Genomic DNA, 19682 nt, shown 5'->3' on the forward strand with positions numbered 1-19682 from the left:
TTGAAGATCTCTAGAGCTTCTTGATTCACACATCCTCTTTAGTACTAATGAGCATTAGCACTGGTGTAATACTGTAAAAAAATAACATAACTTCCCCCAGCTATTTCTTGGAGATGGCTGACTGCTTTTTTCCTGCAATTCTGATGGAAGTGGAATACTCTAGAAGACATCTTGGGCAATTACTTTTTTTTTTTTTTTCCCCAAAAGCCAGCATGGTTGTTCTATAATCAACTAAATTTTGTAATGGAAAATACTGAAGTCTTGGGGTTACTCAGTTCTAAATACTGCTACCATGTGCACTGCCTGCAGTAGGAGGCAGAGGAAGAGGGATTTCTCAAATCCTTTATGTCCTCTATTTGTGAGCTAGGTTCCTAGGTTTTCCACCAAGATGGAGCCATGAGCTGCACTCCCTCCATACCACCACCCCCCATGATATTTCTGACTATATCTCTTAGATGTTTTCTCATAGGAGGAGAGGGAGCAAGTAAATATTTAACCTCTGTTTGGGTCAGGAAATGGATGTCTGGGGGGAGGGGGGGTCACTTTGTCTCTTCTCATCCCCACCTGACCACCTGCTGCCTCTTTTCATAGCTTGTTAAAGGAAAATGTGCAGATAATTTAATAAACCCTTTCAAAGAGGAAGAGGGGAAGCAAGTAGGACACAGCAGGGTGGGGAAAAAAGAAAACCACTGTCTTGTGATTAGTGCGGCAAAATGCTGCACTTGAAGCTACAGAATCTGATTTTTGGGGACAGAATTGAGGCAAGTGGGGAACCTCATTGGCATGTCACTCCCATATATGAATGGCATTTAGCATTTCTTTCTCTATCAGCCAAACTTAGCCAACTGCCTTTTTTTATTAGTGTGGGTTTTGGGTTTTTTGGCTTTTTTTCTTTTTCCTTTGAGCCAAATGTTCAAGGAACTGCAGCACAAACTGTATTTCCATTACACATGTGGCCAGATTTTGTGGAGTGAGGGTATGAGATAGGCAAAGCTGTGGATCTTTTGAGAGGTCTTAACTATGCAGCTCCTTAATTCTAGACTTGTTATTTGATCATAATTTCTGAAGTTCTAGCCTTTCTTACTTCATTTAATTTCTGGAGTAAAATATTTTTTTAGAGCTTTGTTACACTAAAGTTACTGAAATGCAATACAGAATTCAACTCCAAGAGGTGTTTTCTTTGATAGCTTTGACTGCTATAGGAGCTTAATGAAAACATCTGTAAGCAGAATGGAAGCTAGTTTAATATTACACTACTATTACTATAAAACATAATCTCAAAATATTTCAGGCAGGGCATAATAATAGTAACCATGGAAACTTTGCTTGAAGATTTGAAAGAATGGGGCATCTGGTAGGCTCACTCATTTGTAGGCAGGAGAGAATTCTGGGTTGTGGTTTAGACTGAGGAGGGTAACAGGTAATGAGGAAAGGGGCTTAGTCTTGGTGCAGTGGTGGCTGTACCTTAACATTAAGTCTGGTTGCTGCACATTCATGGTGGGGAACTCGTATATTCTTATAGAAAAATTGACCTTTCTTAGCCAAAAAAATCTGGGTTGGTTTATTCTGGTTTGGGGGTTGAGATTTTAGTTGGGTTTTGGGTTTTGGTGGGGTTTTTTTGTTGGGTTTTTGGTGGTTTGTGGGGTTTTTTGGTTGTTTCTTTTGTTGTTGGTTTTTTTGTTTGGTTTGGGGTTTTTTTTTGTTTTTTTGTTTTTTATTTTTGTGGGAGGTTTTGTTTGTTTGTTTTTTTAAGGAAGTAGAAACTTTCATAGAAAAAATTTTGGGCTTACACAAACCTATCAGGAGAGGGGGAGGGGAAAAAAGAAGTCATGTGTGTTTTGGGTTTGGGGTTTTTTTTGTTGTTGTTGTTTTTTGTTTTTTTTTTTTAATGCCTCACTGAGTATTTTGAGCTGGCTGAGTATTGATCTTGATGAACAGAAACTAGGGCTGATGAGGGGGATCCTAAATCCTTGTCTCTAAGGTTACAGTTTCTGGTATTAAAGTTTCTCATGTTTTTATTAAAAACTATAAACACTATTAAGAGAATCTCAGCAGCTTTGCCTAGGAGGAGGAGAATTCTCACACATGTGAGAGAGCAGGACTCTTCATGCTCGTACAAGTGTTCAGAAGTTTTGGTGCCCAGCTTGTAGCTCCTACTAGCTGGCTTTGAAAATGTGACTTCTGGTTCCTTTGCGGCACCCTGGCTTTGACTGTTCAGTTCACAAACTGCATGTGTGTGAGAGCAGTGCATTTCTAGTGCATTCATTACGTGGAGTCTTCTATTTTGTTTTTGGTTTTGTTTAAGTCTGGCTTAGGAACAATAGTTTTTTAACTTTACAGTATCTCATATAATGATACGTGCTTCAACCTGCATGGAATGTGGCTTTGCATCCATGTGGGGTGACTCATTTTTTCACAAATATTGGGGCAGAGGGCTACATCAGAAAGTATAATGCATTAAAATCTATGAATAAACTTCCCCGTAGAATCTGCAAATTCTGTGCTGGCATGCCTTGTCTGGTCCAGAAGGTGCATAAAAGTCACAGCTCTTAACAAGATTTGATGGGGATTGCTGAAAACCTATTAACAAAAGGTCGAGCTCTGGTGCTGCTTAAGGAGGTTTCAGTGATCGCTGAACAAAAAAGGGATAAAATGTCTTCCTTCTTTGTATCCCTTTCCATACACGCAATCATTTCAAGTACATGGATTGAATTAAGTCTTTGAAAAAAAACCAGAAAGCCTGTACAATGCAAGTTGAATTTCAGGTACGCTTTGATTATCTTTAGGTTTCTGGATGGAGCAAATTCCATAATCTGTTATTGTTTTAAAGAGAGAGCCTGGAAACTTGTGGCCCTTTGGTTTTGTCTTGTATATGTCAATAAGAACTGGTACAAATGCTCCAGCTCTGATCATACAGCCTTATATGGAACAAGGAAACTAGCTAATTCAACCATGTTAGAGTTTTGGGTAATAGTGTCATATGGTAGCATAATTGTCTTGCCTACTTGGCAATATTTTTAGATGAAGCAAGTTTGAGATTAGCTATGTAACTTATTTTAGCACTTCTTGCAATAATTTGTTGGTAAGATGGCCTTTTATTTAAGACAGCTGGAACTGATCGTAGAGTTCAAACATCCTCTGATGCCCTGTAGAAATGTAAACAGATGCAGAAGTGAGATAATGATCAGTGTATCTACAATCGGAGAACATGCCATCCAGTACCAGAACAGAGGAAAAAAAAAGTTGGGCTGGCTGGATTCAGGCACCAGCTGAACAAAAAGAGCTGAGTGCTGGTAGTGTCAGTCTCAAATGCAGACATCCCAGAAGTACAAGAAAAGCCTTTTTAAGGCTGAGGCTACTCTGAGACTTTGCTGCTATGCAGGAAATGTATTTGTTATTAACAAAACTACTTGCAGTCTTTAACTTGACTCTTCTGAAGACTTTATAGTCTTAGCATTTTGTTGGATAGTTTGTCATTCAGGTTTTGAATCAAGTTTGTTCAGGAATTGATGCTTTGAAGCAGAAACTAAATAAGATTATAGTTTATTGGGCTTGTTTGTTTGAAATGAAATGTAAGGTTAAAGAGAGTTCTGTCTTTAAGTAGTTCAGTTCATATGCGTGGCCCATCTCACTCTTTTCCTCTGTTTTTTTCCCAGTTCGCTCCTCCGCTATGGTGGAAACCTCTCCCTTCAGAGTGCCATGAGTGTTCGGTTCAACAGCAATGGAACCCAGCTGCTGGCACTGCGTCGGCGCCTTCCCCCGGTCCTCTATGACATCCATTGCCGGCTGCCTGTCTTCCAGTTTGACAACCAAGGGTACTTCAACTCATGTACTATGAAGAGCTGCTGTTTTGCAGGTGATCGTGATCAGGTAATAAGCAAGCAATGCTGTCCTGCATCTCCAGAGTTTCCATGAGTGTTTGAAACCACCTCTGTAAGGCTTTTGGGTTTTTTCTGATTCAGGAGATAAAACAGGAGGCAGGACACGTGTAGGCTTACCTCAGAATTGTTTCACAACTTTCAGGCTCAAAGTGTTTCATAACATAGGCTCTGAAAGAAGAAAATCATCTACCAAAGCATGTGATAAACTTTACCTCTTGCTTGATGTGATCTAATACTTACTTGGAAGGTTATATTCACAAGAAAAATATTTGTGGAGGCTTTTTAGGTCCAATTAATAGGATTTTAGAACCATGAGTAGACAATGTTATCTACATGTGATAAGGAAGGATCTTCCTTTCATTTTGATACTGCTATTGAGTGCAGTAGAGGCAATCCCACAAAACATAAATATTGTGGCTTTATAGAGTTACTGATTCTTATTTAAAATTGTAATGTTTCTCCTTTAATACTATACTACCAGATCAGATTATAGGTCTTTATAGTTCAGGGTTCTGTAAGTGGTGATGGCGGGTGGTTAGGAAGGAATAGTTTGTTACTTCACCGAGGCAGGACTCTGCCCCTACTAATAATCACTAAGAAATACGTCATACATAAAGTGACTAACAGCAGTTTGTATGATTCTAGAGCTGGATACTGTTTTTGGACAGCTGTATTTAATAACCACTAACACTGTTTAAGGACAAAAAATGTAATTTCAAGCCATGATAACATAGAACTAAGATCTGAAAATTTCTTTGCTGTCATCAGTAAAATTCCTGCAGTCAGAATTTAGTCATTAATTCTGTTGCTGCTGCTGCAGGAGGCAGAGTTGAGCTTCTTTCAGATTGCAAGTAGGAAATACATTAACATCACTGAACTTGAGCAGTGTTTCTGAGTTTTATGTAAGTTTGGGCAGAAATAGTGTGAAAATGCAATAATGAAACTATCTTAAAAAAACAGAGTGGCTTACTATAAAGAATGGGCAAACACATGTGTTGTTTAAGAAGAAAACTGCTGGTGATTTGTGGTCCATTATTTAGTCAGCCTAAAAACTCTTTTTTCCTCTGGAAGTCAGAGTAGACCTGTGTACACTCTGACATATAGTTTAGCTTCTAATCTGTTACTGAAGATCTAGATAAAAGCCTTAGCGTCTGTTGTGCTTTCTAAGCCATTTTCTTATGGGTATGGTGTTACTTTAATGGGAAGTATATGGCTGTTCTGGATCAGGTTGATGTGGTACTTCAGAAGCCTGCATTTTTAAAAAAACTTGATATTCTTTTGACTTGATGGACTTTCTGTTCAGATAAGTAGCAGCACATAATGCTACTAGCTAGTTGGAAATCAGAGCAAAAAACATTTATATTCCCTTATAAATGCTATAAGAAGCTGATAGGGAAGATGAAGTTTAATGTGGAATATTAGAGAGATGTGGAATTTGACTTGCTCGTACCCATCCTCTAACTGGAAGGAAAAAAGATAATGAAGTCACAGAAAATGCCAGTACACCTGCCCAGTAATGCTCAAATTCAGCTAAGGTTGTCAATGCTATGGATAGTCCTTAGGCACTGCCTTTTACAAAGAGCCCAGTTCCAGGTGTATCTAGAAAAGAAGGTTAGAGTTGGAACCTCCTGTAAGATACACAAGATGAATAAAAAAATTTAAGATGTTTTTTAAGTTTTGCCCTTCTATACATCTAGTACCCTTTTGCTTTTTGGTGAGTTTTGTGAGTGTGAAATAATGTATACAAGACTCCCCCTGTAAATCAGAATTCACCAAAAACATAAATAAATCTGTTTCCAATTTAATCTGGTTCCAACCCTCTATCCCATCTAATATTGCTGTCCTTTGCTTAATAAAGAATGTCTTTCATTTGAGATCCATGCAAAGTGAGCTTCATAGAATTCCTTGCTTGTATTTCCTTGTAGGATCAAAACTTTGTGTGAGCTAAGGCTCATTTGAGGGGATCTAAGGATAAGAAAGTTGTGTTCAAATTATGAGTGGTGTTTGTGGTAGGAAGGCTTCTTCAGAAATGTTCTCTGATTGCACCTCTGATTTTCCCTGTTTTCAATTTTTCTTTTCAGCTTTATTAAACTGATGACTTGATCTTTTTTTCTCTTTTAAACTGTCTTAAATAGTTAGATTTTAATACTTCATACAGAGCCTAGTAATTTAAAAATGTGACTCTCCTGTGTTCAATAACGATTATGTGTTGTCTGTACAGTTAGTTCATCTGGTAAAGTTGCATTTCGATTCTATATTTTAACCCTAACAAGAAAGGGATATCCTTAACTCATCAGTGCTTAGAATGCAGTTACATTGGGGAAAAAAGTGAGCTGCTGAAAGGAGGCCTTTCTTATCCAGCAGAGGTGATGCAAGACCTTTCACTGATTCAACTTCCTAACCTGGCAGAAGCATTTACTTCTTTTTCTGGGTTAATGACTTATATTGACACTCCAAGGGCTCTGACAAGTGTTTGAATGCAGTATAAGGAAGGGATCAGAGGGTGAGAGAGAGGTGGAGGGATAGCCTTTCAGTGCTGTGAGACTCGGCTCCTCACAGAACTACAGCCTTTGCTAATCTTTGTATGGAGCTAGTACATGGAAAATGGTTTACTCACAGGAAGTTTTCCTGTAAATCATGACCATCAGAGTTTAAAAACCCACAACTGTTAGTATCTTAGTACTTGCCTTTGGAAGTTTGCTTTAACACAGTGGTGAAAATCTACAGAGAAGGCAAATAACACCACGTTCCATATGGAGCTGTTGGATTTTGGTATGGCAAAAATGAACAGATTCCAAGCTGCAAGCACGCAACTTAGGAGTTCTCTTAGATATCACCTTTACATTTTAAGAAATTAAATGCGTAAGCTCCCATAATGATCAGATGTGTTATTCTTACTTTGACAAGGTATGTGTATTAAATTAATACAATTTCTTTGCACAAATAAAACAGACTACTGGTTGGGGAACAGTTTGATTAGTTTGTCTGTTGATGGCAGTTAGGGTCTGTATACTAATCTTTTCTCAGTATTGTCTCTTTAGTTCTCAGAGATTGTGACAGGACTTGGATCCAGAACTCCTGACTTGTCACTCTAGAGGGGAGCCTGCTAATAGTGGGTGTACAGCGATCTGCATACCAGCTTTTTTTATTGGAGCATCTGTGATGCAAGTAGATTGAAACCTCTTAACAAAGAATGAAATACCATTAATGCTTTAAGTAGAAAAACACAGAAAGATTCACCTGTTAACCCCAATGATATTTTTTTTTAAGTTTAAAAGAACACATTCTGAAGTGCTTCGATGGATTTGAGTTGTTGCAGGTATTTTGGGTGTGTGGGTTGTAGCACAAGCTAAGTGACAGAGATCTTGGAGGATGAACAGCTTTGCTTCTTTTTGTGTCCTTGTAAACTGTTTTCCTCTGAAAGCATTATTGTCCTAGTCCTTGTGAACCTGATTTGAAAATCAGCGAACAGTATATGAAAGCATTTTTCCTAGAAATGCCACAGTCAGACTTTTCTTGTTTCTTACAACTACCAAAGCTTGAGAGGCAATGTTTAGATGCTGTTTTATTTGCACCCTTTTATAATTGCCTTAATTTGCTCCTCTCAGAACTCTGTCTTTTGTCCATGTCATGAGTGTAATGACCTCATTCACATGACACCAATTTTTCTTTTCTTTGTAGGAGAGCTCTAATGTTGGTAGATAAACGTGTTCAAAATTGTATGCCATTTGCATTACCTGGGAGCTCACTTGAGTCATACAGCTGTGGAAGGGAGGAAGGGTAAGACAGACTAGATGGATCAAGCATGACTCTCAGCTGCCCACTCCCGCTGTTGGCTGCAGAGATTTATGTGAGATCATAATTTATCCATCCTTCTAGTACAGGCATCCAGGCCCAGAATTTTAAAGGCAGTTTATTTATGCACCTAACACCCACTGACTTCACCCTCATGTGTACAAGTGTTTGTTTACATACAAATCATAAAATGTGTGAGAATCTCAAGTTGTGTCAGGGTACTGAGGGAGTTTCCATTCTTCTTGTCAACATTAACATTTGGGAAATGTTGTTTAAATACTAAGGATTTTTAGTTGCTAGACTGGTATGGAAAGTACATTCCTGGATCTGAGCATACAGGAGGTATTGAAGGGCTTCAGGTACCCAAATGCATTTTTGAATGTAGGAGCCTCAGAGGCCATGGTGATGGGCAGCAGTAAAAAAAGACCAACAAAAAAATCCACAAAACACAACCCCCCCTTCAAACTAAAATAGACCAAAAGCTTTTCTTCTTGCTCAAGAATTGTTGCCTGTGTCACAATGATGAATGCTATCAGCTTATTCTTTTTTTTTCCACTGTGCAGATAATGTGAGGCTCTGCAATGCTTGTAGCTGTAAAATCAACTGCCTATTGCCCGCTTTAAAAAAGGCGGGGGTGGGGAGAAATAACTTGTACCCTGTGAATCAAACAAAAAGTGTCTTGACTCTGGCATGCCCTCAGACATTACATCACCACTCAGCCTTTTCTGTTGACATTACACTGGTATAGGAGAGTTTCAGGAATGCACTGCTCACGGTACTGCAGACTGCTCCAACTCCCTATAAAGTTAGAACCTTCATTATGTTGAAGTCTGTGTGCTAAGTAGCCCTGGTTAGGGACAATCCAGTTTTTAGCAGGACAGAATTATTACATGAATATAACCCTTCCAAGAACAGGATTAGCTGTATAGGTGCCAAGGGTCTTACATGGTTGTGCGTTACCTTTGTAAAGAAATAGAACTTTTCTTCTGTGTTCTTCTTTGTGTCATCTAACTTAAAGGCCATTTATCTCAGGAAGTGCTACTTACCAATGTCTAGCTTTAAAAACTAAAAGGAAGAAAGGAAATTATTCTTCTAAAGAATATATTGTGAGTTTCCTGTGTACAGAAGACTTAATGAATAGTAGCTTATTGCAGTCAGCATTTCTTAATATATGAAAAAGCACTCAGTGTGCAAATATGTTGCTGTGCTTGGATAAAAAGAAAATCAAATGTCTTACTCTGTCTTAAATTGGCTTCTTCCAAGAATTACTGATTAGGTTGTATTTTGTTTTTTACTTAATCTAAATGGCAGTTTAATTCCCAGCTATATGCATAACATTACATATATATAAAATACATTCATGAGTAATTTATCTGGCTATGAATTTCTTCCTCATTGCTTTTGGTAATTGACACGGGAGAGTCATAATGAAAATGTCTCTTCAGAGTCAGGGTCTTTACAGAAGGGGCTGGGAGCTTTCTTTAACCCTTCTTATTCTGATCACCTCTTCCCCCATTCCCTGGGGCATCCTGCCAACCACATTTCTTGTCTCCCTTCTCTAGTGCATTCCTGTAAGCCCTTGGGGGAGGTTTTTAGACCTCTGGACAGTAATGCATTAGCCCAAAGGGACCCATACTGAAGCTAAATTCTGGTGGAGTGGAATCCTGACTCAGGAGACTTTGAGGTTTGCAGGCTTCATGTTGCTCATAGTGGATCACAGGAGACCTGTGCTTTAGTAGCATCCCTTGCATGACTGGGGAGAGGGAAGGGAGAGTGAGCAGGAATGCACTGCTAAAAATGACACACAATGGGTGCTGCCCTGACAGTGTTTCTTGTTGAACTGTTAAAACTAGGCCTTGTCTAGATACTGAAAAAGCGACTATGGATTCTGGAGGATTTTGACTAATAGAATATTTGATTTAATGTGTATTTGAAAAAGTAAGTAACAGATGGCTGAAGAAGACAAAAGAGAGCAATTGGGGTTCATGCAGTTTCAGCCCTGCGCAATAGAGTCCCCTTCATACGCTCAGATAAACTTGTTGTTCCTGTCTTTGGAATGTAATAGGAATATTTTCCCTGCCATAGAAATCCACAGTAAGGGTTTCTAAGTTGCTTTTGTTCATGAATAAAATTACTGTTATGGCCTTTCTGTATGGCAAAAAGGCAGCTGTAAAAATGTTGATGGATTGTTCCCGATGATGCTTCCGTAAGCATTTAAAACTGCCCCACACAGAGTTGGCTGCTTATAAGATTAGGGATTTAGGGAGTAGGAATACAAATTTTTGGCTTTAAATTTTATGTACTAGAAGCAATTTGTGTTTCTCCAGTCTGCTGTGTCACAGCTTTTCTTTTCCCAGTTCATGAGATAGGCACGCTTCTTACTGAGGAACAAAGTTTCTGTTGTGAAAAGCCTTTGGATGTACCTGCTTGATTCTCAGGCTGAGATGGAAAACTTTTAAGCTCTTTTTTGTGCCAGTTTCAACCTTCCTGAAAAACAGTCTCAAACAGTACAGGTTGCAAGCTGCTGTCCTGGCTAGTATGAAGAAAGATGGCTGCTTTCAAAGCAACTGTGTTTCTTAATACCACAATGCTGTGAGCCCTAGTTGTAGATTACTCTTTACATTTGTTAAATATTGCACAAAAGATATGATTTGCCCTCCAGAATTTATTACAAAGCAGAAGATAAAAGAATGTGTAGGTATCCTTGCAAAACACATTTCAGAAATAGCTTTCCCAGTTACCTCTCTTCTTACTTTAGGTTTTGTCATTGTGAGACAGCAGCAAGAGGTTAATAGCCTGCACAGGTGACTGCTCTTTACTGCTTCCCGACCCTGCACCCTGGTTAATTGCCTTGGGGAGTGGAACTTCTTAGTTGGTAACAGTGAGAGCTCCTGAAAGGAGAAGGGGCAGCCACTCTGACAAGGGTTGCAGACTGAGGGTACAAACAAGGTAGTATGCCATTGAGAGGGAAGGTCCTGTACTTTACTTGGGCTGCACTGGCACCCACCTGACCCCTACAGAAGCTGGCTGAAATACATAAATGAGAAGAAATATATTGAATGACTGTTGTGATTTGTATGGGATTTTACTGTTCTAGCTATTGAACCAGATCACTGCTGTGTCACAAGCACTGAAGTTGGCACAAGGTGTGTACGTGGGAACATACTTACCGAGGAAGTCAGCAGATGATCATTAGAGCAGATTTTCAAGCTGTACTCAGTGGGAACTTTATACTAAAAGCCTAGATTCATCAGCATAAAGGTAACAGCCTGACAGAGAGATCAGGAATCACAAAGAGATGGAAATACTTGACCAAATGACTGTTGTTTATTCCTTAATTGTTTAAGGAAAGGAAAGGAGTGCTCTGCTGTGTGGGAGATCCTGCTTTTTTCTTTTATTCCTGTGGCATTGCCCAACTCAAACAAGCTTTATTATCTTGCCGATTCCTTGTTTGTTTGCTTCTTGTTGCTTTTTGAATAGGAAAAAGTCTTTTTCTCCTCCATAGATGTGTCCTTACCTTGTTTCCCCTTTGTTCAGTGGGTACTCTAACAATATAAAGATGATTTGAAAACCTGCAGGAAATGCAGACTTAACAATAAATTCTGATCAAATGGTAAATTAAGTATCAGTCATTCTTTAAAAATGGAGAGAATAGCAGGGGAAGTCTCATTTATAAGGAAGATACGTAGAGCAGTCTTGGCATCACAAAAGGCCCAGAAGCAGCTATTAAAAAAAAAAAATAAATTTGATTGTGTTCTGTCAAACATTTTTCATGCAAAATATGTAATGTATAGCAAGACCTGTGTTCATGGTTGTGATATATATATATATATATATATATACAAGCACACAAATATATATGTGCACATGAGGTGACCTTTCTTACTTTTTGCTTTTATTTATTTGTAATTTGCTTTCTTATCCCCTTTTAAATAGTTCCATGAGAAGCAGATGGTGGTGATATCATTGGGATTTTGTTGGGTTCTAGGATGAGTTCCCATTTGTGTTTCCTGATGTTTAGTAGGGGGGTGTAATTGTAGCACTGCTTTGCTCTCAGTGGCTACTTACAGGGTGTGTCTCTTTCCTCTGTGTGACTGCCTGTTTGTAAGAGAATATTTCTAGGCAGTCTATAGTTCTAGAACCCTCAGGTCCTCTATCAAATTTGAAATTGGCCATTAGGCTTAAAAGTTCCTGGAGATGGATTGATGCCACAAAGAACAAAATAGCATAAGCCCTGTTTCCTTAAGAAACCTTTCCTCCTTGGAAATATACACAGTTTTTATGTTCTTTGTGTATATGGATTCCTTCTCCAAAGTGCTGATTGCTATGAATTTCAACCTTTTTTGGACAAATAATCAATGTTTTTCAGACTTCAGTGATGCTTTATATCAAACTGTGGTTTCCTCAGTGCATATCCCACCAGAGAGATGTGCACGGCAGCTCTTCTCATATGTTCAAGAGGAGTTAAGACTTCAGCCTAGCAGACTGCCACCAATCCAGATTCTTTTATCTGTTGTTGTAGGAAAAAAAGCAAAAATCTACACCCCGCTCATGAGTTGTATTATGTTACAGGCAATATATGGAGGGACTGTACATTCTGCCTCTTAAAGGAGCTGTGCAAAGCACCAGCACAACTGTTTCAAATTTGGATGCCTCTGTGCTTCTTCCCCAGCGTGTAGATTTTGTGTTACTTCAAGAAGCTAAGGGACAGCTCACTAAAAGCCCAAGAAAAATTCTGTCTACTCTTTTTTGCCCCAAGTTTCATTGGCCCCTCTGAGGAAAGAACAGACATGCTCAAGTGAGTAGGAATTGAGATTTAAGAAGTTTAGTCTCTTTCAGAGCTGACTTGTTAGTAAAGTTGTAAACAGTAGCATGGAATTTGAGTTTCTCTAACAAGCATTTTACTGTTAGTAACTTAGCAGCGATCACTTTTCAAATGGTTACCATCTCTGTACCGTTACCCATGGTCTCATTCATCCATTTACAATTACATGGTGATGTGCTTTTTGGTTTGTGCTTTTAAGACAAATTCTCCTACATTCTTCTTGTTCTCTGTTATATTAGTAGGGCCATTCAAAAGACTTGCTGATACTTTGGAAAAATGATCCATGTCTGCTGGTCCCTTGTCTAGGGCCAAAAGCTTAAAAATGTCTCTGATACAGGTCATAAGTAAGAGGAAATTTTATGGAAACTGGAAATGTGGATGTTGGAAACTGTAAAATAAGGTTCGATTTAGATACAATTTTATTGAAACGCTCCATATTCAGTAGCACCTGAGGAAATGTAGCTTGTGGGATTTTGAAAGCTTTCAAACTGGCAGCAACAAGAACAAAAATAAATTCCCCAGAGTGGTAGTACTCTGCAAAATGCAATGCTAATGCTACTGTTAGGAGACTATAGCAGCAGCAAAGATCTCCCATTTATTTATATCAACTGCTGTAATTTCCTTGGGGAGAGAGAAAATGAGAAGAGTTACAGTGGAATGAGTGGGGAGCACTAGTCCGAAATCATTCTGCCAGATTCCTGATCATAGTTCATTTTAAGCATTTTACATGTACTTGAAGCTCAGACTGAATTTGTGTTTTCTCCAGCAGCAGACTCTAACCACGCCTGAGAGTTTTCTTCCTTCTAAGGCAAACTTCTGAATCAGCAGCTTGTAGTCATCTGGAAGCCTTTTCCTGTCATTGTTGCTAACAGCTAGACATAGAAGCTGATTATTCCGTTCTAAAAAAACTCCAATATTAATTATTAGCAACTGTTTTTCTGTCTAATCTCATGTTCATGTGAATATTGTTAATGCTGATTTCCGAAGTCCTGGTCAGATACAGCAGCAAAAATGCAGACAATGAAACAGGTGGTTTTAATATTGGTCTCTCCTCCCAGACATCTGAGCTTCTCGCGCAGTGTCTGGTCTGATTCAGAATTCAGCACTGCACTGGTTCTTGAGGTTATGTTCTGCTTGGAGTTTGTCTTTTGGTGGGGAGGGGGGTGGGGAGGGCAGGAGGAGGGAGAGTGCACACTGTCTTAGCCATTTACTTGTCTCTGTGAATGCGCATGTTTTTGCCTCTCACTGGCTTGCCTCTGTGATTTGATTATCTGGGCTTTTGTTCTTAAAGGGAGTGAGTAAAAGGTACTCTGCTGGGAATTACGTTTTGCATGTCCCCTCAGGACCAAAAATCCTTGGCCACAATTAAAGTGGAGTCTAAGCATATGCAGCATGACATTCTTTCATCTACCCCACCCCAACCCCTTCTTTTTCTGTCCTTTCTGTTCCTTCCTTTTAAAAAGTCTACTTCATTCCCTCAGGATTTCAGCCTTATTAAGTAGGGCTTGGTCCACTTCATAGCAATTATTTCTTTGAATTTTCTAGTAGTAGGGACTGACTTTTGCATTTTCTCAATCCTTATTCTCCAACTTTCAACTAGTGTGGAAAAGTATTGGCTTATGGTTATACTAATAATGAATCCATCAAAGAAAAATTTTCACAGATGATCATATGAATGTCCTAGTAATGTCAGTCCAGCTGTGCTCTTCAGCGGCCTTGGGTTCTCATCATCTTGTGCAGAGAGTACTAACTGGAACTGAGTTTCTTTTTCAAATGTCATGGAAGAGGTGTGTTTCTGGCTTTAGCAGCTTGGGTGTCTGCTCTTGAAGCTTCAGCTGACACATCTTTCTTGCAACAGCTGCAGTCATGAAGTTGTGCTTCTGGCAGTCTCTTGGTTTCCGGCTGAAAAGCCATGTTCTACTTCTCAGACCGCTATCACCTCATCTTACAGAAAAGGACAAAAGGAATGCTTTTGGGGATTCAATTCTACATTGTGAGAACAGCAAGAAAATGTACCCCAGAGGTATCCTAACAGGGAAAGAGAGTGGAAAACAATGCTGGCTGCCAAGGTGGTGGCAGTGGAATGGCAGAGATAACGAATAGTTGGATATTTTGTGGAATATGATCTATTTCTGATAATTACTGGCAGAGCTAACTATCAAAATAGAATTTAATTTTTATATAAAAGTTCACAACTTGCAGGCCATTGCTTACATCATCAAACTTGTGTAGATGACTTTATCAATAAATGCTTTTGGCACTTACTGATGGCTGTCTCAGTTGCAAGATTAAACCTGTAAGAAGTACTTCAGAACAGCTCAGATCCTGAGCTGAGCTTTGTTCTGTGACTAGACATAAATTGCAATGTAGATGCTCTATTCATTCCTACTTACTTTCTCTTAATTCGCTCTGTAATACTTTGACTAAGTGTATTTGATTGGTGTGAATTAGGCTAGGTCATTAGGCTAGAAAACGGTAATGAAGCGAAGGACTTCATGGTGCTTTTAAGTAGGTAGGAACTATCTCAATTAGAGATAGTTGGGTTGAATATCTCTGCCATTGGAGGTATTCAAAAGCTATCTGGACATGGTCCTGGACAGTCGACTCTAGGTGACCCTGCTTGAGCAGGGTGGTTGGACCAGATGACCTCTGGAGGTTCCTTCCAGCCTCAGCCATTCTATGATTCTGTGAACTACTTTAAAATACTTTGCTGATTTCTTTCTTTAAATTCCCCAAATTGTGACCACATGAACTTATGCAAGTCCATATGCTGAACTGCAGCTTATGCCTCTGCCTATGTGGCCTAAGTTTTGTTTTCCCATTGGAGTTTTCATGAAGCTGTGATGTGTGGTGGAGTGTAAAAATTTCAGGTGGGCATTTTCCTGATGCTGGCCACCTCTCCCCCCCTTCCCACCCCTCAACCCAAAAACCAACCCCAATCCACCAAGACAATTATTTCCCTTTTTACTTTGGTAATCTTTGAAAACATTGAATCAGAAGAGAGCTCTAGAGGTCATCTGACTTAAGCTGCTTCTCAGAGCAGAGCATCTTCAAAGTCAGATCAGGTTGCTCAGGGAATTGTCCAGGTAAATTTCAGATTTGTAAGGGTGGAGATCCACCGCCTTTCTGGGGCCAAGTTGCAGTGTTTGTTATGCTCCTCCTGAACATGCTTTTCCTTTGTGCTCAGCTGGAATTTCTCTTTCTGTGTGTTGTGACTGTTGCTTCCTGCGCATCTACTGCATGCCTCTGGAAAGAGTCTATTCCCAGCTGCTCTGTATTCCTTCAGACAGTGGGACACTGTTGAGGTCTACTCTGTCCCTTCATTTTCTCTTCTGGCTAAATAAGGCCAGTTCCCTTAGCTTTTCCTTGCAGGTCACATGCCTTCAGCCCAAGTGGCCTTCCTCCACTCTCTGTCCAATTCATTAGTGTCACTCTTGTATTGGGGGACCCAAACTGGACACAATATTCCAGGTGTGGCCTCAAAAGTGCCAGGTAAAGGGAATAATCGCTTGTCTTGACCTCCAGGTGACACTCTTGATAGTGCAGTCAAATTGCCATTAGCCCACATCACTGCAATGGCACTCTAAATTTTGCTATCTCCGAAGCAAGGCAGAGTATACTCAGATCAGCAGTCTTTGCAGGTGGTATGTTTTTTTTCAGTGCGCAGTGATACACCAGATTTCCTAGACGATTGGCCATTGAGTCTTACAGGATGCACAGTGTGTCCCTCTGCAAATCAGTTTGGAAGCTGATTTGAAGAGTCTCACAGACACTTCGTTCCTGCATGTATATTAATGTGTTTTTTCTGTTGTGTGCCTGGTGCAGGATATCTGAAATCTGTCACTTTGGGGCCTTTCATTGTTGGTAGGTTTGTTTGATTTATGATGTGAAGTGCTGAATGACTCTTACATTGAGGATTTGTTAGAACTTGTTTGGTTTAAAAAAAAAGGGGGGGGGGGGCATTATGGCCATAAATTCAAGATACTGAGCTTTCTAGCTGCTTTAGAAGTCTCCATTTTTCCCCACACGTCCTAGGCAAACCAGTTGCTGCTTCAACCACACAATTAGGTAATAAATACTAACAATTGGCAACATCTTTATAACTAAGTAAGACTTTTTTTTCCTTGTAGCATTTCTTGTGTAACAAAACATATTAGAGGTGCTTTCTTTCTGATTGCTGGGAGGTTGCCTATATGAGCCCTAGTCTGTGTAGTTTTGGCACAGTGGCTTAGCCTGCTGTGGGCTAACATTTATGAGCAGTCAAATGAAAGGGAAGCACATATTCCTGGCACTGTCAGGTCAGTTTGGCAGAGGTAAGCTGCCTAAGTGCTTGAACACGTTGGCTTGTAGAAATAACTTTCTGGCTTGGAGAGGATGGGTCTATGAGTGATGCAGAACTAGTGTGCACAAGTTTTCAAAGGAACTTTTGTTTGATCAGTGCTTCTTATCTGTCAGAAAATGAGCAGAATTGCATTCATAAGTGCTTACTCACATCCTACATCCTTAAAAATAAGAGAAAAAAGAATGGTTGGATTGTGATACTAGGAAACCAGAGAAGGGATTTTGGTGGTTGGTTATTGCATTTCTGCGGCTGGAAACATCCAAATACTGCATGAACTTAATTAGGATTGCAAATAGAATATATGCAAATTTATAGCAGTTTTCTCAGTGTTAGGGTATGTTTTTTGTTAATTTGCTTCTCAGTCCTGTGTCATTCCAGGACTTGTCTCCTCACTGCTTGATATTACTTTGTTTGATGAGTTTGTGTCCCTGGAGAGTGAAAGACAGAAACCAGTTACACTTGAGCCAAACAAAACAGAATTTGTCTCCTATCAAAGGTTAGAAAAGGGACAAACTTGCTCCGTTTCTTTCTTTTTCTCCCTTCCCTCTACCCTAACAATAAAATGAAAACCCCAATTTCTTGACTGTATTGAGCCTTAAGGGGGTTGAGGGCTAGAGATTTACACTGGCTACACCAGTATAACTGGAATTGGAATCTGCCCTTGGTTCCACTACATGTTGTCTTATATCTAATTTGGGAGAGAAATAAATGACAGGGAGTACAGTTTATTGGAGAAGAGGTATTTGAAGACAAGGCATAGTTTGCGGCCTCACATAACTGAGACATGTAAGCTTTTTACCATGTCAAATGTCACCTGTCATTCCAGTGCATGTTTGTAATATATTAAGCTACTTCAAATTGTATATTGCCTACACTTCTGTACAGTAAAGAGATTGCTTATCGCTCATGCACTGTTGAAAAAGGGCAGCCTTCCATCTCTTCAGGGTAACTATAACCAGGAAAAAAATGAACAGTATGATAAACATGTTTTTTTTTAAAACCACTTGAGACTTGCTGACAGTGTATATTTAGCTTTGGTTTTGTTCAGTGTTCAAGATTATCCTCAGTGACTGACTTTTGATGGTCTGAGTAGACAGATGAGCCAGACATGTTGTGCTTGTGTGTAATGGACATGCTAGCTCTCTTCTTAGGTGTGTGTTTGTTGGAGTTTTCCTTGGTAGTTCAGGAGATGAGAAAAAAGAATTAAAGACTTTGACATTAAAAAAAGACCAGAGTTGCAGGCTGCAAGATACGAGAGTTTGATCTAGGCAGGCTTGTATTAAAGCCAAAAGAAATCCATAGCCTTGTTTAGCGAAGAAAACATACAGTTTGGGCAGTAGGCATTAGATACATGAAGCACGCTTCTGAATTTTGGTCTGTTCATATGCATGCAACATTTTTGTGCTGGTACCCCACCCCCATTTAAGGGTAAGTTGATCAGTGAGGTGCAAAGAATGGTACAAATTATCTTGTTTTCCTCATTTTTGGTTTGGAGAAACTAGATCAACAATAAAGTACATAATTCATGTGATACTTTGTGGTAAACTGCTTTTATTTTTATTCCTAACAGTACATCCTTTCAGGCTCTGATGACTTCAATTTGTATATGTGGAGGATTCCTCCAGATCCAGAAGCAGGTAAGCTTTGTTGTTTTGGAATCGGGGGGGGGGGCGGGGGCAGTTGTCTGACAAATACTTGTTTGGTTTTTTGAAAAATTGCTGTTCTCACTCAGCCTCTGAATCTAGAGTAATTCTGATGAAAGCTGTATGGCGAGAGTTTACAAATGCCTAATCCAGTCTCTGGATAGCAATGGCCAATGCCATTTGAATCTTTTATCATACTGATTTTCTTTTTGTTTCTCTTCTATAACGATCATTTAAATCTTCTAGATGAACTGATGAAGAGAAGGAGGAGCTATGGCTGGAGCAGGGTGTGTCTTTCCTCCCTCTTGTCTACCAACTCTGCTGCTTCTAAGCTGATCTGAGTTCAGTGAAGAACTTAGAATCTGTTACTAAGAAACTTCATCTCATAACGAAGCTTGCAGCACAGAGTGGTGCTGGGTTCACAGGCTGCTCCTTACAGCTCCAGTGCAATGGCCTCTTTTCCCCTCTTTCTTTCCTCTTACACCAAAACTCTCCCACTGATTTCTAATGCAGAGCAGTTATGCTCTTTTACTTTCTAGGTGGAGGAGCATTATCAGCTGGTGGAAATGACCAGTTTCGACTCATTTCTGACCCTTTTCCATGCTGGGGCAGACATGCTAAGCAAATAGCACTAGCTCAGCTCTGTGTGAAAGTATAAGAGGGGGGTGTTAGAGTAAAGAAAACCAGCAATGTGTGTGGGATGTAACAATAGTGTTGTAGATGCCACAGTTGGTCGGTGCCTAATTTGATATCATCTAGTATCATGTAGGGTTTGGCAGTATGACACACTAAGCTATACAATGTCAGCATCTCTCTTCTGTTGAAACTAATTGCTGTGTTCTTTTAGAAGGGTGTTGAATCTTGATTGAAAGACTCAAGACTTTAGGAAACATACTACTGTTTCTTTTTTAATGGTTCTGACAGTTTAAACTGTACATTTTAGTCATATTAAGTACAACTGAGTGCTATCGTGTGGTCTCAAGTGCTTTAGCAATAGTGAGAGCAAATTACAAGCTGCGTTAGAGGTAAAATGAAAATATTTTGTTTCATTTTCAAAGGCTGTTAATCACAGCTGTGTAATCCACAGCTGAGAGGATGGCTAGCCTCTAAAAGGTTGGTTAATGGCAGAGTTTTGAGGAAAATACCATTCTAATTTTGGATTGCTTATTTAACCATTTGATGTTGCAGTCCAGAAG

The 19682-nt window shown here is 39.5% G+C and overlaps 1 protein-coding gene across 4 annotated transcripts in view; it reads left to right on the top strand.

The window, feature by feature from the left end:
- The window catches only part of DCAF5 (DDB1 and CUL4 associated factor 5), a 76259-nt gene that overhangs the window by 37298 nt on the left and 19279 nt on the right, over window positions 1-19682 (top strand). For all 4 annotated transcript variants that reach the window (XM_010574166.1, XM_010574170.1, XM_010574169.1 and 1 more), the window contains exons 6-7: window positions 3657-3870; window positions 18414-18480. In XM_010574166.1, the coding sequence (XP_010572468.1) occupies window positions 3657-3870; window positions 18414-18480 (281 nt within the window). The remainder of the gene's footprint in view (window positions 1-3656; window positions 3871-18413; window positions 18481-19682) is intronic.

This window comes from Haliaeetus leucocephalus, unplaced genomic scaffold, assembly GCF_000737465.1.
Source record: "Haliaeetus leucocephalus isolate CR32 unplaced genomic scaffold, Haliaeetus_leucocephalus-4.0 Scaffold417, whole genome shotgun sequence".
Lineage (NCBI taxonomy): Eukaryota > Metazoa > Chordata > Aves > Accipitriformes > Accipitridae > Haliaeetus > Haliaeetus leucocephalus.